The 27,714-nt window shown below is 38.5% G+C and overlaps 1 protein-coding gene across 12 annotated transcripts in view; it reads left to right on the forward strand.

The window, feature by feature from the left end:
• PEX5L (peroxisomal biogenesis factor 5-like) overlaps positions 1–27,714 on the forward strand; it is a 242,800-nt gene that overhangs the window by 159,795 nt on the left and 55,291 nt on the right. For all 12 annotated transcript variants that reach the window (XM_011972157.1, XM_011972161.1, XM_011972158.1 and 9 more), the window contains one exon: positions 14,404–14,499. In XM_011972157.1, coding sequence (XP_011827547.1) covers positions 14,404–14,499 — 96 coding nt within the window. The remainder of the gene's footprint in view (positions 1–14,403; positions 14,500–27,714) is intronic.

A 27,714-nucleotide genomic window follows, 5' to 3' on the forward strand; every position in this document is an offset into this window, starting at 1 on the left:
AAAAAAAAAAAAAAAAAAAGACGTATCTCCTATGATTCTAAGAAAGCCAAAGTCATTCTCAATCTTTTCATTCCCTTGAACACTTTTAAAGGCCTTGATCTAAAACCACAAAGGTATCATAAGGTGTGTGCGTCCAAGTTCATGCATTCTACAATCCAGTTGAGATGAGACTCAGTGTTTAAACAAAATAAGCGTAATAAAATAAGCAACAGAAATTTTCTTGAGCTTACTAGATGTTGAAACCAAAAGAGGAAATATACTATCTGAGTTGAAATAAAGAGATAATTATAATAATAGCAGATATTATTGAGTGCTATGATAAGGACTTCTTACATATTAACTCGTTTTTTTTTTTCTGTTAAATAACTGGATCAGATAAGTTCAATTTTATAGACAGTGAAACTGAGATACAATGAGCTGAAGAAACTTGTCTGTGGACCCACAATTAGTAAGTGGCAGAGAGAGGAAGGACAAAGACAGAGGAAATCTTCAGCAAATAGAAGGCCTCTGGCAACTTTTCTAAGCCACCAGCAGCGCCTCCTACAAACACCTGAGCCTCCACAAGGGAGGACCATTACTGCTCCCAGATCTTAGCTGGAAAACAAGTCCACTGACTTCCTGAACAAATAGCCCTGCAAACGTCAATGAATTGTAAACGTAGCATGAAAAGGTAGTTTTTTCCTTTGTGCTCACTCTAAATGTATTTATTTTTTAAAAGATAATGTATAGTATTTACTATATCAGATAAACATTTCTTGATAAGTACAGTAGAGATAATAGGCTCAGCTAAAGTGATCGGTACTGTTTCATAAACTGGAATTCTTGGAACAATTTAATATAGCAATAAAACGTTTGTTTCTAAAGCCGGTGAGACTTGGCACAGGTAGGCTGTTCTACAAGGAGCTGAGGTGGAAAATCAGCTGGTGTCCCTGGTTGCCATAGAGACCCAGGATACATTTATCTTATTATTCCAATGACTGCTACTCTCCTCCTCGTTGTCTGATTTCATCCCACCAAATTGTCCTTCCTCTTACCCATCAGTACACCTTACTTTAAACAAAGACAAAGTACTGTAGAAAATTTTCTCAAGACGATATTGTCTCCTAAACATAGTTTAAAATGCACATGAGAGTTTTCTATCTGGACAAATCTTAATGAATCCTTTTAGAGAGTTACCAATTATTTGTAAATAACTTACACTTTATTTGTTTTTTAAAAAACATTGCACGTTTACTTATGTAGATTTGCCTAGACTAAGGAAATTCATAATCTCCTAGTTTTAATTTCAGCCTATGGTTAAATTAGGAAGATTTCATGAATTTGGGACTTAATAGATCTGAAACACCAAGTCACTCAGACAGCAGGAGAATAACCTGATCAATCTACTTGTAATAAAAACAAAAATATGTTAAAAGAAAAATCTCACTGTGCACAGTGACTCACGCCTGTAATCCCAGCACTTTGGTAGGCCAAGGCAGGTAGATCACTTGAACCCAGGAGTTTGAGATCAGCCTGGAATACATAACAAAACCCTGTCTCTATAAAAAACACAAAAATTAGCCGGGCGTGATAGCGCAAGCCTGTAGCCCCAGCTCCTCAAGAGGCTGACCTAGGAGGATGACCGTGCCTGGGAGGCAGAGGCTACAGTGAGCTCAGACTGAGCCACTGCACTCCAGCCTGGGAGACAGAGGAAGACCCTGTCTCAAAAAAAGAAAGAAAAAAAAACCTTAGCCAAATTAAATTTAACAGAGTAACTAAGCAAAGAACAATTCACGAATCAAGCAGCCTCCTGAGCCAGAGTAGGCTCCGAAAGACTCCAGTGAAGCTACAGGAAGGAAGATTTACAGAAAGTAAAAGGAAAGTGATGTCCAGAAAACTAAAATGAGGAACAGAAACAGCTGTATTGGTTGCAGCTTGGCATTTGCCTTATTTGAACACGGTTTGAACAATTTGATCAGCCCCTTTGATCAGCCAAAACTGTGTGATTGGCACAGGAGTAGGTTACAGTTTGTTTACACCTCCATTTAGGTTATGGTTCACTGCGTACAGAGAAATCTTTAGGTTGAACTTAAAATATGTAAGGAGTTGATTTATATACTGTTAGAAGCATAACAATATATTGTCTTTTAATATATGAACTATTTACACAGATAAAATCATGAAGGTGGTATAAAAATTCACCTTAAAAGTATAACTCAGATGGGGCCAGGTGTGGTGGCTCACGTGTGTAATCCCAGCATTTTGGGAGGCCAAGGTGGGTGGATTACTTGAGGTCAGGAGTTCAAAACCAGCCTGGGTCACATGGTGAAACCCCGTCTCTACTAAAAATACAAAAATTAGCCAGGCCTGGTGGCACATGCCTATAGTCCCAGCTACTCAGGAGGCTGAGGCATGAAAATTGCTTGAACCCGGGAGGCAGAGGTTGCAGTGAGCCAAGATTGCACCACTGCATTCCAGCCTGGGTGACAGAGCGAGACTCAGCCAAAAAAAAAAAAAAAGTATCACTCAGATGGTTCCCAGGAAAATCAAGGAGATGTTTTCTTCTCTTTCAAGCCAACATAAATTATCTAAGGCAGTGACCCGACAGGTGAAGACCTATTTACAAAATTCCTTTAAAAGTTGTATTTCAGAATCACAAAGAAAATGGAAGCTCACAATGTGAATAACTAATGTTTTCAAATTTTTTTTATAAGACGAGGAAAAGGAAAACATAGTTTAGCCTCTTTCAAATAGTGTTTTGAATGCTGTAGGGATAAAAGGAACTTTCTTTCCACCTCTGGAAGTTTTGATAATTTGAGTCTACAAAACAAACTGATTAACAGGAGAAAAGGCATGCCAACAGATTGATGTGGAAGCATGCAGAGAGTCACACAAAGTATGAAACTCAGAGAAGGGCCGGATGCTTGGAGCCTAAATATCCTCTTCATAGAGGAAAGAGAAGTAGGGAATGATGGTACTTTTAGAGGAAGAGTAAATGATTTTTAGGGGAAATGAAGGGGCCTGAAGAACAGACAATAGCCTTGTAACTGTAACAGGTTCATCACCCAGTGCAAGTCAGTTAGCCAAGACACCAAGTTGCAACAGAGAAAGAGGTTTGATCATAGTGTCACAAAACAAGGAGATGGGAGGAAACCTCAAATCCATCTCCCCGAGGAGTTTGGGGCTAGGGGTTTTAAGGGTCTTGGAGTGGGCAGAAGTGTGGAGATCATTAACTGGTTGAAGAGTGCAGGGTGAAGCTATTGGACAGAGACATGAAGAAGCTGTGTTCTCATGCTGATCCCATTCCTCTGTGGGGGGTCTTCAAACTGGTTGCTGGAATTCAGGGTCTGAAAAACATCTTAATGATCCTTAAACAAAAGCCCTGTGATGTGAATGTCAGAGATCCTGTCTGTAGGAACAATGAGAATATAAATGGTCTGTATCTGCTGCTATGTGACTTTTAGCCACAAGGAAATGAGACAAAGTGCAGCCTTATTAATGCTTAATTGTCACCATATTTCTGTCCAGAATCTGGTATACAATTCTTGTCAACCCTGTGGGGGCAGTTTCAGCCTGGGGTAAGGTTCATCTGAGTGCCCTTCGATGAGCCAAAACTCCATGATTTGCACAACAGTAGGTTACACAGTCTGTTTACATTTCCATTTAGGTTATAGCTCACTATGTACAGAGAAATCTTTAGGCTGAACTTAAAATATGTAAGAAGTTGATTTATATAAATGTCTATATATAACAAAAGCCATATTGGGAAGGCTGATCTTTACCATGTGTTATAATCCATATTTCATTCTCAATCTTAAACCAGCAAGTCTGGGCACACTGCTAAATTGCAGAAAAGTTTCAGGATCTTTAACGGAGTTGGTGCGGTGTCAACTCTAGTGTTCCTTCCTGGGAGTTAATCTTCTCTATGAGATTGCATTTCTTCTGGAAACTTCAGAGAAAGTCCCTACCTGTGCTTCAGGGGAGGCAGAGGGGCAAGGGACAGGGGAATGGGAGAAGGTCAGAGACACTTTGGTTCTGAGGCTGCCTGTTTAGCTCAAAGTACCTGGCATGTCCAAGTACCATGTTTTAGGGTACCATTTTTCTGAGCCCCAAAAATACACTAATCAGGGTGACTGGAGATTATAATACATTATATAATCTCTGTATTTTTAAGAGTAAAGTTTCCTGCCACTTACCCAAACTGTGTAACTAATATTCCCTGGAGTTAATTGTTTTTAAAATTCATATATCCCGATAAATTAGAAAACACTTGAAGAATTAAGACAAACACAGAATGTAATATAAAATTACCTTTCTCCACAAATAGGTTAAGATAGTGATTAGTGAGGCAAAAGAAAAATAATTCAGCTTCTGCTGGAGGCCTTTTTGGATTTGGACACTTGGAAGGGTAACTCCAAGACAGGCTCTTACAGACCTCAGTTAGATTTTACTGGGCTGTGCAGCAGCCAGCTCTCCAAGTGCCAAGTCACAATTTTGTAACTCACTGATTTTGCTGACTTTGGCACAGCAAATGCTTCCATTCATGTAGTCTTAATTCCAAACCAGAGCAATTTAAATTTTGGCAATATCCTGAGGGGGCCAAAGCCCTTGGTCCCCAAAGGTTCACTGAAAAATCACTGACATGAGGCAGATTGATTAATAGGAGAAAAGGCATACAAATATTCTTAATGTGTATACACAGGAGCCCTCAAAACAAAGACTCAGCCCCCCATTGAGGTACAGAAGCTTATATACCATCTTGAGGTTGCAGAGAGAATATGGGCTCATAGCATGGCCAGAAGCAGGTTTTGGTTGCAGGACAGGTTATGGGAGGGAGAAAGGAAGAGGCTTGGCTAACAAAGGGGGCCTTATTATATAGATGAAACCTCTGGCAGGTAGGAGTCTCAGAGAGGATAGCTGGTAAATGTTTCCTTTCAGTCCTTTAAAGGTGTCACTCTCAGTTCATCTTTCCTAGATCTGGGCAAAGGAAGTGCTGGTTGCATTAATACAGATTCTCTACAGATCTACAGATGCGAATTTCCCCAACAAAAGACAGCTTTGCAGGGCCACTTCAGATTATGTCAAAGAAATATGTTTTGGAGTAAAACATTTTGATTTCCTTCAATCCCAAACCAGAGCAATTTAAACCTTAAGTGCAGGTATGTTTTCTAAGTTTCTAAAGGAGTAATGTAAAAGGAAATGTATGTTAGTAGCTGTTATTTATCACATACCTACTTCTTAGGTGTAATATGAGATTATATTTTTATATATTATTTGGAATTCTTATAATAACTTTGGGAGTAATATAATCCTCATTTCACAGAAGAAAAATACATCTTAGAGAGCGAAATTTTCCCCAGGTGACACAGCTAAAGAGGAGAGGATCCAGGATTCAAATCAATCCATTAGCTCCTAAAGCCTTTGTTATTGGGCTGGGCACGGTGAATCATGCCCATAATCTTGGCACTTTGGGAGGCGGAGGCAGGCAGATCCTTGAGCTCAGGAGTTCAAGACCAGCCTGGGCAACATGGTGAAACCTCATCTCCAAAAATAAATAAATAAATAAAGTCTTTGTTTTTAACTACAGACCACCTCCTATCATCCATATCCTGCTTACCCACCAGAGATAATTCACAATTTCCCTTCTCATTGCAAACTCTGATTATTCCTTACTTTTACAAGGTTGATATGAGTTAAGCAATTTTAAAGAATGTGTATCACTTTATTCCAGAATCTTTGTAAAACAAATTAGGATTGTCATCTGATTTCAGGCCATACACAATTTTCTGCCTTCCTCTCCCAAAATGATTCTCAAGCCCTTACTTTTAGAAGTATTGATGGCTTCCGTTTCATTCCATTTCAGTTCAACAAATGTGCTTGAATGTCTACTCTCCGCAAGGCAAGGAAAAAGTTGGAAAGATGAGTTAGACTAAAGCTGAGATCTTCGTGTCTAACAAAAACCATTAGATACACTATCAATATTAATAATTTTGCTTGCTGGAATACAGCACAGGAGCCACTTCAACAGGAGCTTTTTCTCTCCAGGCCACACACAGTGGGTGATTAATGAGGAGGCAATGAAACAAAGATGGAAGTAAGGAAGAAAGAAAGAAGGCAGACAGGTAGGAAGGAAATCTGAAAGACCACTTCCAGCACAGTAGGGAATCTGTACACAATACATTCTCAAATATTTGTGGAAGTGGAAAGATAAGGGATCCTAACAAAAAAGGAAAACAACTAATCAAATTTAACAATGTGGAAGTAGCAGCTGAAGTTAATTAAATGGCAGGAAAAAAATACCCAAAATTTTATTCTGGATCATTTTTAAAACTAGTTTCAATAATAGTTTTTAGTTTTGCCCAATAATAGACTGTTCACAAATCGTCACTTATTTGCCTCAATGTTCTGCAACATAGAATTTTGTAGTTAAAGGGAGATGAGGACTATACGCTGCCATGCCTTGTAAACGCTGTAGGAATTGGCTCCTTTACATACAAGGGACAGTTTTTTGTGTGTATTTTCTTTTCTTTTCTTTTCTTTTTTTTTTTTTTTTTTGAGACAGAGTCTTGCTCTGTCGCCCAGGCTGGAGGGCAGTAGCTCGATCTCGACTCATTGCAACATCTGCCTCCCGTGTTCAAGCAATTCTCCTGCGTCAGCCTCCTGAGTAGCTGGGATTACGGGTGCCAGCCACCACGCCTGGCTGATTTTTTGTATTTTTAGTAGAGACAGGGTTTTGCCATGTTACCCAGGCTGGTTTCAAACTCCTGAGCTCAGGCAATTTGCCCCCCTCGGCCTCCCAAAGTGCTGGGATTACAGACGTGAGCCACTGCGCCCGGCCGTGTGTACTTTCAATGACAAATGTTTGTTGAGTGTTTAAGGAAAAAAAAATCCTGAGTATTTCAACGAGGAAAGTGTTTAAATGATCTATTCTAGTGTAAGACTCCAAATAGTCTCCGCCAACCACTAAACAAAAGTACTCTAAAAGTCACAACTGATAGGCACTAACCAGAAAGATAATAATGAAAGCAAAGTTGTATTGAGCATGTTCAATGTCCTATGTATGGTGTATTTACATGAATTTTTGTAATCAGTCCTTATAGGGACTCAACATGCGAACGTACACTTTGCAGATGAAAATAGTTTAAGTAATTTGTCCAAGGTCACCAGGTAGTAGCAGATGGTAAACCAGGATTTGGCCTCAGGCAGTCTGACTCCAGCGTATGCTTTTAATGACCATGTTGTTCTGTCAGTCAAGGTCTGCTAGCTGTTATATTTTTCTTTTCTACAGTTAAACAGATTCCTTTTTCTCCTCCAGCAATAATATAAAGGCAATTGTATGAGAAGCTATTAACAATGGTCATTGTGGTTAGCCAACACTGTGCTAGAACAACCACAGCCACAAATATAGTAATTTTCAAATTATAATTTTGATCACAATCATAATTTTGAATAAAGAAAATAAAACACAGCATTCCTTTAAATTTTTTTTAAAATTCTTTCTTCTCTTTCTTTACCTAGTGCTTATCATTCAGAACAATCAGCCGTCTTCTTTGGAGAGTGTAATATCCTACAATCCAATTAGGTTAAACCAATTAAAATGCCATTTGTAAACCCAAGGTGTTTCCAGGAGCTTGCTAGAGCTGTAGAGTATTTTTCAAAATCATGTAAAGGAGAAAAGAAATGCCTACATTAGAGTACATTTGTGAACCATATACACATAATGCCAATATCTAGATCAGAGGTTTTCTGTGTAGTTCCCTAGCCTAGCACTATCAGTATCACCTGAGAACTTGTTAGACATGCAGATTCTGGGCCTTACCTCACACCTACTGAATTAGAGTCCCTCGGAGTGGGGCCTAGCAATCTGCATTTTAACAAGGCCTTCCAGTGATTCTGATGCCCACAAAGGTTTGGAAATCACTGTGCTGTCAAAACAACTGCAACTCAAATTTATGAGTGTAATGTGTAGTTGTTTTGTTTACCATACCTTTATGTAAGTGCTAAGCAATATAACCAGTTTATAAGCATTACTTTTATATATGTGTGTGTGTGTATATATATATGTGTATATATATATCTCTTCCCACAGCTTTTGCCTATGATTAAATTTTTTAAAAAAGTTTGCATTGAAAGGAAGGCTGATCTTTACCGTATGTTATAATCTGTATTTCATTCTCAATCCTGAACCAGTATGTCTGAGCACACTGCTAAGTGGCAGAAAAGTTTCAGGATCTTAGCAGCATACTAATCACAGTTTGAAAACTGCTTCTGTGTACCTTCAGTGTTTACTGATCTTTGATGGCATTTATCTTATACTTCCTTGGGCAAAAGAAATGGTTTCAAAATGTGACATAGATAACACTCGTCTTAATGATAATCTAAGGCCTTCCTAAAAATGTGGAAAATAACACTTCCCTAAACAGTAATTGTACTATGAAAATAAAATTCCATTTACACAGTAAGATTCTGTTTGCACTTGTTGTTTTAAGTAGTAAAGAGAAGATGAACTGTAAGCCTAGAATTCGGAGAGATTTTTCTCTTCTTCCAGTGCCCTTTGCATCCTGTGATGTGCGGTGCAGCTGGTGCATGAAACACTGTTGAAGGAAGGAAGCCAGGGATGGTAATGGAGTCCTGTTAGGTCAGGCTTCACAGGAAAGTCAGGTTGTATCTTACTGGTGAGAAGTGCCTGCTAAGAAAAGGACTTGCCTTGGGACAAAAATAGTGCTTTCACTTTCTTCTGCTGCCATTCATTGGTCATTCATGGCATTATACAAATGCACAAAGATTTTTTCTTTTTTATTAATTTATTTTTTACTGACAAATTATAATTTTATACATTTATCACGTAACACATGATGCTTTGAAATATATATACTTTGTAAAATGGCTCAGTTGAGCTAATTAACATATGCATTCGCTCACGTACTTTTTTTATGGTGAGAATACTTAAAATCTACTCTCTTACCGAGTTTCAAAAATATAATACACTGTTATTAAAGATAGTTACCGTAATGTGCCATAGATCTCTTGAACTTTTTCCTCCTATCTAACTGAAATTTTATATCCTTTGGCCAAAAACCCCTCAACCTTCACCTCCAGCCCCTGGTAACCACCATTCTACTCTGCTTCTATGAGTTCAAGTTTTTTCGATTCCACGTGTAAGTGAGATCACATGGTACTTGTCTTTCTGTGCTTGGCATATTTCATTTGACATACTGTCCTCTAGGTTCATTCACGTTGTCACAAATGAGTTTTTCTTTCTTGTATAAGGCTGAATAGCATTCCGTCATGTGTATATATCACATTTTCCTTACTCTTCCTTCCATCGATAGACAGACTGATTATCTGTATCTTGGCTATTGTGAATAATGCTGCAATGAACACAAGAATTAAAATATTGCTTAGACATACTGATTTAATTTCCTTTGGATATTGTATTAGTTTTTTTCCCACTGCTGATAAAGACATACCCGAGACTGGGTAATTTACAAAAGAAAGGTTTAATGGACTTAGAGTTCCACGTGGCTGGAGAGGCCTCACAATCATGGTGAAAGGCAAAGAGGAGCAAGTCGTGTCTTACATGGATGGCAGCAGGCAAAGAAAGTGCTTGTGCAGGGAAACTCCCCCTTATAATACCATCAGATCCCATGAGACTTATTCACTATCATGAGAGCGGCACGGGAAAGACCTTCCCCCGTGATTCAATTACCTCCCACCAGGTCCCTCCCATAACACATGGGAATTCAAGATGAGATTTGGGTGGGGACACAGCCAAACCATATCAGACATACACCCAGTAGTGGAATTGCTGGATCATGTGGTAGCTCTACTTGTAGTTTATTGAGGACCCTCTTCCTGTTTTTCATAATGGTTGTACTAATTTGTATTTCCACCAATGGTTTACAAGGGTTCTTTTCTCTCCACATCCTCTCCACACTTATCTTTCATCTTTTTGATAACAGACATACTAACAGGCGTGAGGTGATATCTCACTGTGGTTTTAATTTGCATTTCCCTATGATTAGTAACGTTGAACATTTTTTTCATATATCTATTGGCCATTTGTATGTCTTCTTTTGAGAAATGTCCATTCAGGTCCTTTTTCCATTTTTAAATCAAGTTGTTTTCTTGCTGTTGAGTTGTTTAAGTTCCTTATATATTTTAGATGTTAACCCCTCATCAGATGTATAGTTAGCAAATATTTTCTTCTATTCTGAGGGTTGTCTCTTTATCGTCTTGATTGTTTCCTTTGCTGTGTGGAAGTTTTTGAGTTTGATGTAATCCCACTTGCCTATTTTGCTTTTGTTGCCTATGTTTTTAGTGTCATATTTTAAAAATTCTTTGCCCAGACCAGTGTCCTGTAGCATTTCCCCAATGCTTTCTTCTGGTAGTTTCATAGTTTCAGGTCTTATATTTAAGTCTTTGATCCATTTTGAGTTGATTTTTGTATATAACGTGAGAAAAAAGTCTAATTTCATTGTTTTACATGTAGATATCCAGTTTTCCAAGAACTATTTATTGAAGACACTATTCTTTCTCCATTGCGTATTCCTGGCACCTTTGCAGAAAAATAATTAACCATAAATACATGAGTTTATTTCTGGGCTCGCTATTCTGTTCCATTGGTTTATATGCCTGTTTTTATGCTGTTATCATGCCATTTTGATCACTATAGCTTTGTAATATATTTTGAAGGCAGGTAGTATGAGCCCTCCAATTTTGTTCTTTTTGCTCAAGATTGCTTTGGCTATTCAAGATCTCTTGTGAGTCTATACGAATTTTATGATTTTTTTTCTTTATGTGGAAAACATCATGGGAATTTTGATAAGAATTGGGCTGAATCTATAGATTGCTTTAGGGAGTGTTTGGGAAATTTAACAATATTAATTCTTTCAATTTATGATCACAGGATATTTTTTCATTTATTTGCATTTTCTTCAGTTTCTCAGAAAGTTTATTTCTTACCATGTGTCCACACTTGAAATTTTTGTTTATTTTATTAATTAAGGAACCAACAGGAAGACAGTAGAGTTGGTTCCAAAAGCAAAACAATGAGGAACAGAGCTTTATATAGCCAGTTGAGAAATAAATGCCAAAATGAGTTTCCCTAGTTAGGTACAAGATTGGCTAACTTTCTACAAGACAATAAGATATCACCATTGGAGTTAACATCTCTACTAGGTTACACATCCTAACGACTAAATCCTAAAAGATTGTGAACTATCTTCCCCTTTATATTTGTTTATATTTGTTCATCAGATATATTGTAGCCCAAAAGTGTCAGATCAGGGTTGCAGTTGGCTGAATGGTGGCCAGATATAGCAAAATACATGATTAAATTACAGGTCTTGGGAGAAGGAGGCTTTCCTGAACTATTTGGGTGGGCCCTAAATGCAACCACATGTACCTTATAAGAGTAAGGCAGACGGAGTTTTGAGAGACAAGAGGAGGCAACATGGAGTGACGCAGTCATAAGCCAAAGAATGCCTGAAGTTACTAGGAATTGGGAGAGGCATAGTGCAGATTCTCCCCTAGATCCTTCAGAGGGAGCGTGGCCTTGCTAATGCCTTGATTTTGGAATTCTAGTCTCTAGAACTTTGAGAGAATAAATTTCTGTCTTTTCAAGGCAATGAGTTTGTGGTAGTTTGTATTTGTTACACCAGTCATAAGAAACTAATACAAGGATTGAGAAGACCTAGAAAATTCTCTTATATGATATCAAGAAATCACGCAATCTCAATTTGCCTTTTTCAAAGTTGGGCATACATTTTTCTATCACGAGTTCTTTTGTTTTTGCAATGAGTATAAATTGGCTGCCACAACCCTGGAGTACAAGAAATGTCTTATTATTTTTATTTACTGATATTAAATCTGGCTCTAAGACCCCACTTGCCAGGATGATATGATAGTTGGCTTCACTTTTATGTTTCACGTCACCCTCCCTGTGTCAGTGTCCGGGTTAGGAGGAGGTAGTAGCTTTCATGGAGCCTAGAGAAGGGAGGCTACTTGTTCGTGGTGGCCCATGAGCCTGGCCCACCCAAGAGTGAGGCGCTGATGCTCCTGCAAGCCCAGAGGTACCCCACCACCCTTCCCTCTTTTGACCACAGGCACCCCTGTAGGCACCTCACCCTTGTGCTGCCTGTGGGCCTTGCATTTACCTAGGCAGCCCCCTCGGGCATTTAGCTGCCATTCCCCACTTCTAAAGCCCAGGCAATAGGACTTTGCTAGCACAGACCTCTGCCACTCCAGATCCAGGACAAAAAACAAGACCTCTATCAGTCTCCTGTAACTTCCCCCTTAGCTTCCTGGATTGAACAGAAAACATTGATTGAGAACACCTCCTGGGGCTAAGGAGAGAAAATATCTTTAATTCATTCACTCATCTATTCACTGACAGCGTATTTTCAACAATTATTTATTGGCTACTTATGGAGCACCCACTACCTGCTAGGAGACACTGAGGATACAGAAGTATTCCCAGCAAAGAGGAGGAAAAGCAAATTAATGTTTTAATAAATAAATGTTCCACATTTATTAAAGCAAAACACAGACTAACACTGTTTTTTACGGTCATAATTACTTCATTATTGCTTGCAATCCACAGTATTCTTAGGGCTTCCTTGTTGACTCCTCACCCATGCAGTGGCCCCCCAGGGGCAGCTTTTCTGTGTGTTTTCTGTCTTCTTAGCATGGCTGGGTGAGCGCAGCCTCCTGGGAGAAGCAGTGTAGAAGAGTGGTTATGAGCATGGCCTTGAAGCACCAGCCTTGCCACTTACTAGCTATATAACTTTGGGCAAGCGAATTAAGCTCTCTGTATCTCAACATCATCATCTTGAAAATGGAGTTGATAATACCTACCTCATGAAGTTATCAAAAGATCAAAATAAATTGTAATACCTAAATTACTTAGAATGGTGTCTGGTAGTACTATCGTGTCACGATAGAAGAGGAGGTCCCCTTCAGGACCAACAATGGTAGAGAAACGAATGAAGAGCAGCTGAGCTATGTGGAGGGCAAGTGCTGTGTGAAGAGGAAAGTTTTGCTGTAGAACAGTCGTTTTCAAACCATGACTGCTTTTCAGAATTACCAGAGAAGCTTTTCAAACATCCAAGCCCCACCCCCAGTTTCTTATTTAATTGGTTGGGCTGGGGCCCAGGCCTGTTCAAGTAATTACTGTGGAAAGCCAGGGTTGAGCATCACTACTACAGAGCAATCTAAACACATACCAAGAAGTCACCCTCCGTACCCCACCTGCACTCTATAATAAAAGGGACCGGGGAAATTCATGTCAAGCCCCTCTCCTCCTACTCCCCAAGGCCTAGCTGTGTCTCAGAGCATGCCTCATCCTTCAGCCCTTAGGCATATGTGGGCACTCATCCCTTGTCAGGCCCTGTGCTGGGCGTGGGTAGTACAAAAGATACCAAACAAGATTCTTATCCTTATGGATCCACTGGTAGAGCAGAGAGATAGACCAAAAAAAAGCAAAAACAAAAAAGGAAACTCTCCAAGGTAAATTGTTGAGTGAAAAAATTAAAGAATGGCATGCCTTTTATGTTTCATATGTTTTTGAAACACATTACTGTACATATTACCATACACATTATGTGTATAAATGTTTATGTAACTGCAGAGAAAAAGGTCTAGTGGTCCACCTCTTATTTTCCATGATTAATTTTTTTCAAAACAAGTATTCATTTATTGTGAAATTAAAATTTAATTTTTTTAATTACAGTGGACTCCTGGGGAAAGGTCTTCTGAAAATATTTGCATTCAGCTAAGTTAAGATGTGTATATACTACATTGCATATTAATTGTGGCAAAGCAGTTGGCCTTATCAGATATGATTTTATCTAAGTGATTCATTATTATTTAATAGACAGCAATATCCTGAGAAATGAGACATAAGACAGTGCCAACAGAGGGAAAGCAAAAGGAAGAGAATTCTGCATGAGGGTCTGCTGTGTGTATAAGGAGAAAGGCCTGGAAGCCACACTTTCATTTCTGCAGCTTTTATGTTTTTAACCGGAGGCTGATCTTCCTTACAAGCTGAAAGCTAGACTTCTAATGGAGATTGCGCATCTTAGCTGTGTATCAGAATCACTTGGAGAGGTTAACTAAAATATCAAGGCCTGGAATCAAGACCAATTAAAATAAGATCTTTGGGAGATGAGGCCTGAGGAGTGGTTTTAGTATGTCCAGGGCTGAGACCCACTGTTGGAAGAATCACACGTGCATGCTCACACACATTTTGACAGCATCTCAGTTTAGGCAACATCATACCAGCACAGTACTCCAAAAATGTCATCAATCACAGATGATTCTTAAACTCTAGAGAAGTGAAATGGGAAGAGGAAAAGTACCTGTACATTTCTATAATATCATGTGATTCTAATATTATAACACTATGTGTATGATTGATTTCAGGCTCGACTGACCAAAGAACATCGCTGGGGAAGTGCATTACTTTCTAGAAACCACTCCTTAGAAGAAGAGTTTGAAAGGGCAAAAGCAGCAGTGGAGGTAACTTTTCTTAAAATTAGTTTTTTCTGTTTCATGCTCCTGAGAGTGGCATTTGAAAAATCAAACTTCAGCAAGATAGGAATGAAATGGGTCTTATATTATAGACATGAAATAGCCATGATTATGATTGTCAGAATGAAACAATCATTTGGTACAGAATCTGGTATAATCAATGTGCTAGAGAATATTTGATTTCCCACCAGGGATAACAAATATGTATTACCTCTTTCGCCAATTCAGCAATAGATTAGCAATGACTGTCAGGAGTCCTGGGTCAGAAAGAACTCTGAGTCTAGTCCAGGTTCTATGGTGAACCAATGTTATGGATTTGCTAGGCCTCGGTGAGGCCAAGGTTCATGCCTTGTATTTTTCTCTCGCTAGCATCTAGCACAACATCTGAAACATAAGATCTTGCTGCCTGTGTGATATATATGTTCCTAAGTAGGCGAGAAAAGGGCATGGCTGGAATATTCTAGCTAATGAATAGTCCATCTTGACTTGAGCCAATTTTATTATTAAGAATGTCCAAAACATTGTTGATAATTCAAGTGAATACCTGATTGGAACACTGATTTCTGTATTTAGGCTTCTAATAAGAAAGATAAAGAGAGAGAAAAGGGAAGAGGGAGGAAAGGAGGGAGAAAAGAAGAAAGAGAAGTAAAAAATAAAAATAAAAACAAAAAAATTTTTAAACATAAATAAACAGAAAGCAGCTTTTGCTGTTTTTTTAATGCATTTCCTTCCTGGGTAGACTCTGAAAGAGTGTATCACAGATGCTATCTCTGCTACTCATCAAAGCTTTGCTAGATTGCTATTTGAGAGTGGAGCTTTTCACTGAACTTACTTATGAAGTTGTTGGAAGCTCCATTTCTATTATGGATATGAAATCTTGAAAATTCAAAGCATTTCTGGAATATGGTTCATTTATGTGACTTGTCTTCCTAGAATTTGCATGAAAGGATTACACTAAAAGGGTGGTCTTTCAGTACCTCTTACTTGAAGTGCAATAAAATCATATTTGCAGTTTAATATTTAAAGGATTCTTTCAATTCTGGGAAAGACTACCAGTCATAATTTCAGATTATTATTCAGAAAGCCAATAAGAGAACACTTTTATTTCACCACAATACCATCTATCCAAATTCCTTCTTTTAATTTTAGCCTTTTTTAATTAAAAAATAAAGCTAATGAATATTTAGTGCTCTTGAATGTGATCAACTGATGTATTTGGTTGAGACCAGCTGAGTTCAGTCAAATTGTTCAAATGCATGGAGCTTGTAGCTCAATTTACTTTAAATGTAGGTTTTCCAAAATTAAGAGCTAATTTAAATTTTATCTTTTGAACTCCTACTGTGTGTAGCACACTGAAATACCACTAAAATGATTATTTTAAACCCATGGAATCTTGGGTAAGTAAAGACATTAAATGTATCTGGTCTCATTTGGAATGAGAAAGATAATGAATTCACATTCAAAAGACTTAATTACAAAGTAACAGATCAACAAGGGAAGAATATCTGTGTATCAAGATATATATATATATACATATTCACAAATCATTTAATCTTAGCTTTGGTAGAGACCTTAAAAGTCATTTATCCCCACCAGACACACAAACCAAAAAATTTTTTTCTATTAAAGCACTTCACAAATTATTTACCCTGTTTCTATTTGAACACTTCCAATTAGGGGCAACTCACTTCTTTTCAAGAAAATCCATTTCCATTTTGGACAGTACTAATTATCAAAAAGTTCTTTCTTATATTATGCTGAAATTGGCCTACCAGCAACTTGAAGTTTTGCTTGGTCTTGGTTTTACCCCCTCTGGAGCAAGTCAGAATTAATCTTTTCTCTTCATGCCCATCTCACCCCAGCAAGCCACATCTTCTGGCTTCTCCTTGTCTGTACTGGGACCTGAGTCGTTATTCCAATTTGTCACTAATATTATATAACTACTTACATCTCATTAACCTATCTAGGCCTTAGTTTCCATGCCTCTATGATCCTTTCCAGTTACAAAATCCTAGGAGGCTATAGCTTACTTTAAGTAGTTATTCATTCAGCAAACCATACGGCTGCTTACATGTGCTGCTGCTGATCTAGGTTCTAAAGATAAAGAAATGATCCAGCATTACTTAGCAGTCTAACAATAGCATGGCCCACAGGACCAATTTGGACAAACCACTTGTTCACTCTCCTTTAGTTTCATATCACCTGTAAGTTGAGGGACTGGGATTCCCAATATACTAAAACCCTGTAAGTTTATGTCTTCAAGTAAAAAGAATGGTAAGTACAGAATTCCCAGCAAATCAGAAAACTATAAACAGAGTTGCTTAACCGGAAGCCTAGTACTGGGAAGCTTCCCTAAGGAATGAAGGGAAATGGTGCCCACCAGAAGGTGTGAACAGGTGTGGAGAAAAAAGTGTGTGAATGTGTGGGGAAGGAAGAGATAAAGTATTTACATTAAACTGATGGTAAATCATTCCTCCAAAACTTCACACATATGTAGATTATTTACTTCCAGACATTATTCTTACCCAGGGTATTATCTAAATTCATAGCAGAAGACATAATAATATGCCTCAGAAGAGTCTTGGAAATATTTATGCCCATTGACCCAGCCACTTCATAGAATTTATCCTAGAGAAGTAACATGAAAGTTGCAATATTTTATCTGTAGAATTTCATTAAACAGTGAAAATTTAGAAAAAGCCAAAGTATCCCATAACAGAGTTTAACTAAATATCATATCCTTGTAGCAAAATACTATGTAACTATTAAAAATGTCTAGTGATAATTGAAATGGTAGTTTATATATGGAAAGTTTTACAGTATAACCCCAACTTTGTAAAATGATAATAGCATAATAGATAACATGTTAAAGAATGTATTGTGTGCGAGGCACTAAATCAGGAGCATTACATGGCTTATGTCACTTAATCATCACAGCAGTCCTATGAAGAAAGTAAGATTACTATTCCATTTTTCATATGAGAAAACTGAGGCTTAAAGACATTGCAGACAGTTATGTGGCATTTTATAAGCAATTAAGAGAGACTGAAAGTCAACTAGCAAATTGCAAAACAAGTTTAGCAAGTTGCAAAGCAATGATTCTCACCCAGACTCCACAGTTTGTATTCTGAACCACTGCATTGTATGAACATAAAGAGAGTTTGTCTTAGTCCATTTAAGCTGCTATAACAAAATAACCTGAGATATGGTAATGTATAAGTAGTAGAAATTTATTGCTCACAGTTCTGGAGGCTGAAATGTTCAAGATCAAATTGCCAACAGATTTGGTGTCTGCTGAGGGCCCATTCCTCATAGATGGCACCTTCTTGCTGGGTCCTCACATGGCAGAAGGGCAAAAAAGGCTAACAAATTCCCTCAGGCCTCTTGTATAAGGGCACTAATCCCATTCATGACAGCCCCGCCCTCATGACCTAATCACCTCCCAAAGGCTCTGCCTCTTAATGTATCACCTTTGGAGTTAGGTTTCAACATATGAATTTGAGGGAACACATTCAGACCATAGCAGATTCTGTGCCCAATTGTTAACAATAGTTATTCTTGGGTGGCTGGATTTGGAATGGTTTTTTCCTTCTTCTGTTGGCTTATTTGTATTTTCCAAATGTTCTGTCATAAAGATGTATTATGTTGATAATCAAAGGGAAAGTTGTAAGTTATAGACACTACAGTGGGATATAAGATTCTTAAAAGGACTTAAAAGTGTCTTATTCTTTATTTCAAGACAAATAAAGAATGGCACTGCAGATTGCCTTCATCAGAGGCAATTTTAAATACTAGTAAGCTCCAGATGAAAATCATGCCTGGAGCAAGTTGAATTTTTCCAAAATCTCTGCCTTATATTTTTATATCATCTGATTCCAATGTTCTTCCTATTTTACATTCTATTCCATTTTTGTCATCATCCTGCCTCATGATCGGCACCTGGCCACCTCTCCACTCTCTCCTGCTTCTCAGTCCCATTACTGAGCTCCTGGTGTTTTCACTTCTGCCTTTCTCTCTGTTCCTCTCCCACACCCAAGTTTACTGCCCACTGTCCCCACCTTCTCTTCTGTCTATATGGAACACTCTTTCCTCAGATCTTCAGGTGACAGGTTCTTTCTTGCCTTTCAAATTTTAGCTGGATTGCCAATGCCTCAGAAAAGCTGAACCTGACCACTTAATTGCCATCACATCACCTAGGCCTTCGTTTTTCATCCTAGTATTTATCACTGGGTCCTTTCTTGTTTGTTTTTATTTATTTATCTGTCTATAATCTGTCTTTCTACTTTAAAAATGCAGCCTCCATAAGAAAAGGGGCCTTGTCTCTTATTTACCACTGTACCCCAATATCTAGAACAATGTCTGGTACCTACAAATAATCAATAAATATTTGCGCTGTGGCTCATGCCTGTAATCCCAGCACTTTGGGAGGCCGACGCAGGCGGATCACGAGGTTAGGAAATCGAGACCATCCTGGCTAACACAGTGAAACCCCATCTCTACTAAAAATACAAAAAATTAGCCGGGCGTGGTGGTGGGTACCTGTAGTCCCAGGTACTCAGGAGGCTGAGGCAGGAGAATGGCGAGAACCCAGGAGGCGGAGCTTGCAGTGAGCCGAGATCGTGCCACTGCACTCCAGCCTGGGTGACAGAGAGAGACTCCGTCTTAAATAAATAAATAAATAACTATTTGCTGAATGAATGGATGGATGAATGAAATTCATTCATTAATTAATGTTAATCACTTTGTATGGGTAATACTTTTTTTCATCTATCTATTGTTGTATATAAAATGCCGTATAACCTTCCAACATAACTGTATCTCCATTTTAATAGCTGACATAAACAATTCTGCCTGAAGCATACAGATTTCTGCCTGGGACTGGGCTGCAGTGTCCTCTGTAATTGTCTTGGTCTTGATGTCAGTCAGAGAGACACATTTATAAGAATGCAGGCTCCAACCAATCTTGCCAGTAACATTGGGCATATTTTGTATTTTAGATGGTATGAGCTCATTTTTACTTATACTAAGTAATACCTGGAAATGTCCAAATCAACTAATTTTTTAGCTGAAATGCCCTAAAATAGAATATCCACTACTGGAGAAAAGACAACTAAAACCTCATGAACATTTATTGTTTGTAGTAAATAACCTGGGAACCTGTTTATGTGCAAAGACTGACATTCCTCAAGCTGATGTTGAACTCTTAGTTCTAGTTAAGCCTTATATGGGTGAGGGTCTTTCTCTCCATATGTTAGCATTGTATTGAAAAATTGAGTCTAGCGTGGTGCCTCATGTGTGTAATCCTAGTCCTTTGGGAGGTGAGGTTTCACTATATTGTCAAGGCTGATCTCAAACTCCTGGGCAGGCAGATTGCTTGAGCCCAGGAGTTTGAGACCAGCCTGGGCAACAGGATGAAACCTCGTCTCTACAAAAGGATAGAAAAATTAGCCAGGCATGGTGGCGCATACTTGTCATCCCAGATACTCAGGAGGCTGAGGTGGGAGGATCATTGAGCCCAGGATGTAGAGGCTACAGTGAACCCTGATCATGCCACTGCACTCCAGCCTGAATGACAGAATGAGACCCGCCCTCCAAAAAAAAAAAGAAGAAGAAGTAAAGAAAAGAAAAATTATCCCTGCCTAAAGGATTGTAATTTTAGGACAAAGAGATAGATGCTCCTATTCTGGGCTTTAAAAATAAAATGCATCTTCCCTGAACAAAACAGAGAGGAGCTTCCTACAGCCAGCAGCCTAAATGCACTGTCCGCTAGGTCCCTAGGAAGGATGCACAGGGAGGCACAGGAGTGAGAAACTGCGAAGGAGCTCCCAGAGCTTGGTGAGGCCCAAAGCTGCCTCCCAGGAGTGGAGATTCCTACAGAGAACCGTGCTGCATCTGCAGAGGAGAGAGAAGGTCATGTAAGAAGTCAGCACACCTGCAACCACAGCCAAAAATACCTCCTTCATTACCGTTAGCAGGAAGGGAAACAGAGCCAGCCAGCATCTGGTATTGTGTTTAGCTAGTTAGTCTCTCTAAGTACTGCAACCTTTAGAATACACTGGATTTAGCAACACATTCATCAGACATGCCTAAGCTCCTTCTGTGGGCCAGGTACTGTGCTGGGTGCTAGCAATAGAGAATTGAATAAAATCAGTTCTGTCCTTAAGGAGTAATTAAGGTGAAGAATCACAGATAAATACAAACCAGGTGATCACTCAAGTATAGCTTATCATGTGATATAGTTATTATGGGTTTTATGTCCATCTCTCCCATACCAGACTGTGACTTCCTTCTTTATTCATCCCTCTTTATGTTCCCAGCACCTACCATGGAGTCTGGTGCAAATTTTTGCTGGATAAATAAATGAACAAATTAACAATTTATTATTTTAATGCATCTATTTCATCTAAACATCTCTTCACTAGTGAGTGCTTAAGATATGACTAACTTACTGACCGACTAACAAAGGATGAACTTTTCCCCCTAGATTCAAAATCACGTTTTGCCTAGCTCTAATATTATTATAATGCTTGTTTTATGCCTTTTAAGCAATGTTTTCACAGCTCTGCTTTAACCCTGAGGAGGTATTCTTATGAGCAAATTGTTTTAAAGAATAATGAAATATGTAAATGAGAAAAAATGAGGATGTATGGACAAAGGAGAGTACAGTTCAGTCATCAGAGGCAAGAACAGGAAGCATATCCTTACATCCTTCTGGCAAATTAATTGAGACTATTAAATTCTACTAAGACCTTTAAATTCTAGAGCTCTGACTCTTCTCATCTCCCACTTCTCTTTTCTTTAGCTTTACATGAAATCTTACTTGTGATAGTTTAAGATGTCCACAAATTATTTGATACTCCCTTCAAACTATGGGAGCTTAATTCTCTTCCTCTTGAGTGTGGGCTGGACTTAGTGACTCACTTCTCACAAATAGAATAACGTGGAAGTCATGGTGTGTGACTTTTAAGATTAGGTCATTGTATATATTATGGTCTCCTCCCTGCTCTTCCTCTCAATCACTTACTCTGGGGTAAACCCAGCTACCACATCATGCAGCCCACATGAGGTCTCCTGTCCATACCACATGAAGGAGCTATCTTGTGAATGGATTCTGCAGACCCTACCTTGGGATGACTGCAGGCCCAGTCAGCAGCTTAATACCACCTTCATAAGAGACCGCAGGTCAGGCCATCCAGCTAAGCTACTCCCTAATTCCTAACCCTCAGAAACAGTGTGACATAGTAAACGTGTGTTGCTTGAAGTTGCTAAGTATAGGGTGATTTGTTAAGCAGCATTTGATAACTACTCCTCACAGTCCCCAGCCTCATCCCATTCCACTACTCTCTTCCTCATCTCCATTCCTAACACCACTTAATACTCCCCAGATTGGAAGATTACCCTTGTAGCACAGAAACCATGGATTCATTCATTCTGGATGGGAATTTTTCAAACTATTCCCCTACTATCTAGCTGGTTCTAAGCTTGTCCTGTCTGATCCCCAAAGGAGAATGAATGAAAACCTTTTTTGTGACAGTCCATGTTCCTTAGGGGACGTTCAGCCCTTCACCAAGGATCTGGTTGGGAACTTTTGCCTTTTCTTCTGCAAAGCTCCCAGACCTCTCTTCATGACAATCTTCACTGAAAGCAGCTTTCTAACCTTCCATTTATATGTCCTATTGCAGAGGACACAACCCTCAAGACAGCCTCTCATCAGGCTTCAAGCTAACATTGCCTCCAACAGCATTTTATGAAAAATCATAGTGAATTGGTAATTACTGTTATAAGAACATGGGCAGTGAAAACGTTTACTGCTAACCAGTAATTCCTTGTTCTAGAAATCCAGATGATTGCTGTGGGATGAATGCTGTGTCCCTCTAACAATCATAGGTTGAAGCCTAATCCCCAATGAGATGGTATGAAGAGATGGGGCGTTTGGGAAGTTACTAGGTCATGAGGGGTGGAAAATGCCCTTATAAGAGATCCGAGGGAGCTTGTTTATGCTACAAACATGTAAGGATAGAGCAAGAAAGCACTTGCAATGAAGACCAGGCCCTCACCAGACACCTCATCTGCTAGCTCCTTGATCTTGGACTTCTCAGCCTCCAGAACTGTGAGAAATAAATGTTTGCTGTTTGTAAGCCACCCAGTTTATGGAATTTTTGTTATACCAGCCCAAACAGGCTGACAGTGACTTTCTTTATTTCTCTTTAACTTTAACAAATGACATATTATTCAGAACAACACAACAGCTAAACCCAACTTCAGTGACATAAACTCAAAAATGCTTTCCATATAGAAATTTTGTTTTTACCTGAAACTATTCCCAGTGTATATACTATAGGTCTGATAGGCATCTCAGAAATGCTAAGTGATTGAACAAAATTGGAGACCATTCTTGAACTGCTTTTATTAATATAGGATTATATAAGATACTGCTAACTTGGGAATCCTCCTAGCAAGAAGATTATCCATCTCTAGCACCTCCTCAAATTTTCTTTTGCTTTCTATGACAGTATTACCTCTTTGAAGTGGAAGGGATTAATGCATTAAACATTACTTAAACCATTCTAACTTAGATTCAGTATCCAAAAAGGAGAAAATCTTCTGATAATGTATGATAATGTTCTTTGGGCAATATTAAAGAAATCTTGAAGTTAACTGCTTAAAATAGAGATTTCCTAAAGCTTGGTTTGTCATGTTAGCCAACATCCTTTGTAAGCCAAATGTAGATAAATCATATGTTGTGAGTTCATTGGGAAAATGGCAAAAGTCCCTCTGCTCTCACATTGATTAGATTTTCCTCTGTTTTAAACAAATAAAATTTTACTTCCAAAAACAATATGAAGCATAGTTAAGAATAATGGTAGAATGACTTGCAAGCTGAGAGATGGTAAGGATAAAAGTATAAGGCAAGATAAGGCCGGGCATGGTGGCTCATGCCCATAATCCCAGCACTTTGGGAGGCCGAGGTGGGTGGATTACCTGAGGTCAGGGGTTTGAGACTAGCTTGACCAACATGGTGAAACCTCGTCTCTACTAAAAGTACAAAAATTAGCCAGGCATAGTTGTGCATGCCTGTAATCCCAGCTACTTGGGAGGCTGAGCCAGGAGAATTGCTTGAACCCAGGAGGCAGAGGTTGCAGTGAACCAAGATCATGCCACTGCACTCCAGCCTGGGCAACGAGAGCAAAACTCCGTCAAAAAAAAAAAAAAAAAAGTATAAGGCAAGATCGTCTTAGATAAATTTATGGGTAAGTGACCAGTTAAAAAAGAGGGATTTACAGTCTATCTCTAAATTTTTAAGGTCAGAATTATGAGTAGTTGCCATATCCTTTCACTTCTTTTTTATATCTACTATGTAAATCCTAAAGTAATAAAAATATTTAACTTGACCCATTCTAACAAAACCTTAGTTATTCACAGATAAGTCTTCTAGACCGTCAGACTTGTAGACTACCTCCAGACCAAAAAGTAGCTTGGAAAATTCCCTTGACTTTGAATCTGAGAAATCCAGGATCTGCATTCTAGACATGATTTCATCAATCCAGACTTACCGAGCAAATATATGGAGAAGAAAGTGAACATGAAAGGCATAAACTCTATCTGAGCCAGCCTTGAGGAGTTACAGACTACTCTGTGCTTCCGTTTGTCCATTGGCATGACCAGGACAATAACTTTTACACTTTTCTCTTCAAAGAGAGTCCCTAAACTCCAATGAGACAGTAGCTTGCAAGTAGTTTGAACTATTTGTTGGAAGGCTTTGTGCCCAGGAATCACATGTTAAACTTACAAGAAAAAGGAAAATAGCATAATAAGGTATGTGGGAAAAGTCTCAAACTAGATGTAGGTCCTGGGTCTAACTTTGAAAATATGGCATTTGGGCCTCAGCTTTTTCATTAGTAAAATGCGTGGTTGAAATTAAATTGGATTTTATGTACTATGAAATCAGATGGAAAACAGATGAACATTTTATTTTAATAATTGTGCATTTATTTTCATATATATTTAAAAATATAATTAGCACTTCAAACTGGTGATTTCACAGACATAATTTAGGCAAGGCTTAAGTAGATTTTGCCTATATAAGTAAAAGAACTGTATTAATTACAAAATACATTGCATAAATAGCAATAAAGTACAGAAATGACAAAAGTTATAAAGCTTAGGAAACTGGTATTGATGATTCTTGAGGTCAATTTATTAGTTAGGGTAACACTAATAGCTATAGAAGATTCCCAAAAATGTGATTGCTCAAACAAGGTAGTTTATTTCTTTTGTGTGCAATAAAAGTCCCAAACTAGCAGGAAGATCTACCCCATGCCATTATCCAGGATCCCCTGTTCCGTGTAACTTCTTTCTCCTCCATCCCCAAGGGTGTCATCCTCATCTGCATGGTTGATTCTTACTCCATTCCATGCCAGGGAAGAAAGAGATTGAGGAGGCAGTTCCACTTTCCTAAAAGCTCTGACTCAGATCTCATCTCTTCACACACCATTGGCAGGGATTTAGTCAAGCACACCACACCACCACCATCCCCACTGACCCCTACCCCAAACTGCAAGGGAAGCTGAGAAATGGCCACCGTTCAATTACCACAGTTTGAGTACATTTTGATTGACAATGAGTAGTTTCTGTCACAGGGCCCTTCCAGCTCTGATATTCTAAATAAACTTTGAGTTGTGGGAGTATTAGAAACCATCTCTCTTTCTGTTTCCCTGTCACATGAACATATTTATTTTACTGTTGAGAGCAGTTGCTATTAAATTTTTTTTTTTTTTTTTTTTGAGAAAGGTTTCACTCTGGCACCGAGGCTGGAGTTCAGTGGCATGATCTCAGTTCAACTCAGCCTCACCTCCTTCCAGGCTCAAGCAATTCTTACACCTCAGCCTCCTGAGTAGCTGGGACTATAGACATGTACCACCATGCCTGGCTATTTTTTATATTTTTTGTAGAGACGGAATGTTGCCATGTTGCCTAAGCTGGTCTTGAACTCCTGAGTTCAAGTGATCTACACATCTCGGCCTTCCAAAGTGCTGGGATTGCAGGCATGAGCCACCACGCCCTGCCAAATTTTTGTTTCTATAGGAAGAATAACATAATATTATTTCTGTTGAATGTTCAAAAACCTGTATTTTTCTTAGCAATGCTGAACTGTATAAATCAATCATCAGTATTCTATACAACTTTCTGTAGCATTGAATACTGGTACTCTTTGTTTATTGAAAAGGAACAATAATGAGATCTGCAGGTTACGCACTTTATTTGTGCCATACAGTGAAGCCAGAGGTTAAAATAGTTTTGGCCTTTAATTCTGTATTCAAGTCAGTAAAGCTATCTGCTTATTCTGGTTTTTATAAAAAAACTTATTTACCCAAACTTTGGAACACCAAGGCAGGAGAACTGCTTGAGCCCAGGAGTTCAAGACCAGCCTGGGAAATATGGCAAGACCCTATCTCTACAAAAGATCTAAAAATTAGCCAGGCATGGTGATGCAGATAGTCCCAGCTACTCGGAAGGCTGAGATGGGAGAATCGCTTGACCCCAGGAAGTCATGGCTGCGGGGAGTCCTGTTGGTTGCACCTTGGCACTAGAGAGAGAACCTGTCTCAAACAAAACAAAACTTGTCTCAAAAAAAGCCTTTTATAAAGTAAAATCAAAATACTGAATGACTAAATACTCTTTTCTGACTAAAAACACTTAAGCTGCTTATTGCTTTAATATGTAGAACATCAAATACACAAACATTCAGGGTTCAATGGAAAGTTGGTAAACTCCTTGTGGGCAAAGAGACATCTTGAATTTCCTTTATTCATTTGACTCTACTCATATGATATGCTTTAATATGCTGGATATATAGCTGTTTAATAAACAAATACTTCCTATTGGTTAAGAGAATAATCCTTTTCCATGAGGGTAACCAGTTATACCTCTTCCTCCCAGGTGATCAGTCATCAGTACCTTAGATCTTATATTAGTCGGGGTTCTCCAGTGAAACAGAATAAAGAAGAGATACAGCTGTAGATCAATATCTGTATATCAATCAATATACAGGTATCTATATATCAATCAATATACAGATATCTATTATCAACCAATATACAGATATCTATATATAAATACATATGCACATATATATCCACCCACCTCATCCAATAGCACACTATATCACCAATAGGAGATATATCAATATATACAGACATATCTCCTATTGGTTGGCTGGGGTGGGTGGATATATATACACACATATATATATACACACACATATATATATACACATATATATGGAGAAAGAGAGGGAGAGAGAGAGAGAGGGAAGGAGGGAGAGGGAGATCTTCATATATAGATCTCTATATATATCTCCATATTTAGATTTATTAGCAGGAATTGGCTCACACAATTGTGGAGGTTGAGATGTCTCAAGATCTGCCATTTGCATACTGGAGACCCTGGTGAGTTTGTGGTGTAGTTCCAGTCTGAGTCCAAAGGTCTGACTGCGTACCAGGAGAACCTTGGTGTAAGCTCAGTCTAAATCTGAATGCTTGAGGACCAGGAGAGCTGACGGTGTAAGACCAAGTCTGAGGGCAGGAGAAGACCAATGTCCCAGCTCAAGCAACCAGGTAGAGAGAGTAAATTCTCCCTTTCTCTGCCCTTTGTTCTATTAAGGCCCTCAACAGGTTGAATGATGCTCTTCCAATTGGGGAGGGCAATCTGCTTTACTCAGTCTACTAATTCAAATGCTAGGCTCATTCAGAAATACCCTCATAAACACACCCAGAAATAATGTTGAAGCAAATACCTCAGCACTCCATGGCCCAGTCAAGTTGACACATAAAATTAACCATCACAGCTGGGGAGGTGGTGGGAGTGATGAAACGAGGTTGGTTGATGGGTGCAAAAATACAGTAAGATAGAAAGAATAAGTTCTAGTGTTTAATGGCACAGTAGGGCAACTATAGTTAACAATAATTTATTGTATATTTCAAAATAGCTAGAAGATTTGAAATGTTCTCAACACAAAGGAATGATAAGTGTGTGAGGTATTGGATAGCCTAATTACCCTGATTTGATTGTTACACATTGTGTGCATCTACAAAATATCACATATACCTCAACAACTATTATGTATCAATAACAAATTTTAAAAACTATCATAGATTTTTTTTTGTTTTTTGTTTTTGTTTTTGTGTTTTTTTTTTTTTTTTT

Source organism: Mandrillus leucophaeus, unplaced genomic scaffold (assembly GCF_000951045.1).
Source record: "Mandrillus leucophaeus isolate KB7577 unplaced genomic scaffold, Mleu.le_1.0 Scaffold1278, whole genome shotgun sequence".
NCBI classification, from domain to species: Eukaryota; Metazoa; Chordata; class Mammalia; order Primates; family Cercopithecidae; genus Mandrillus; species Mandrillus leucophaeus.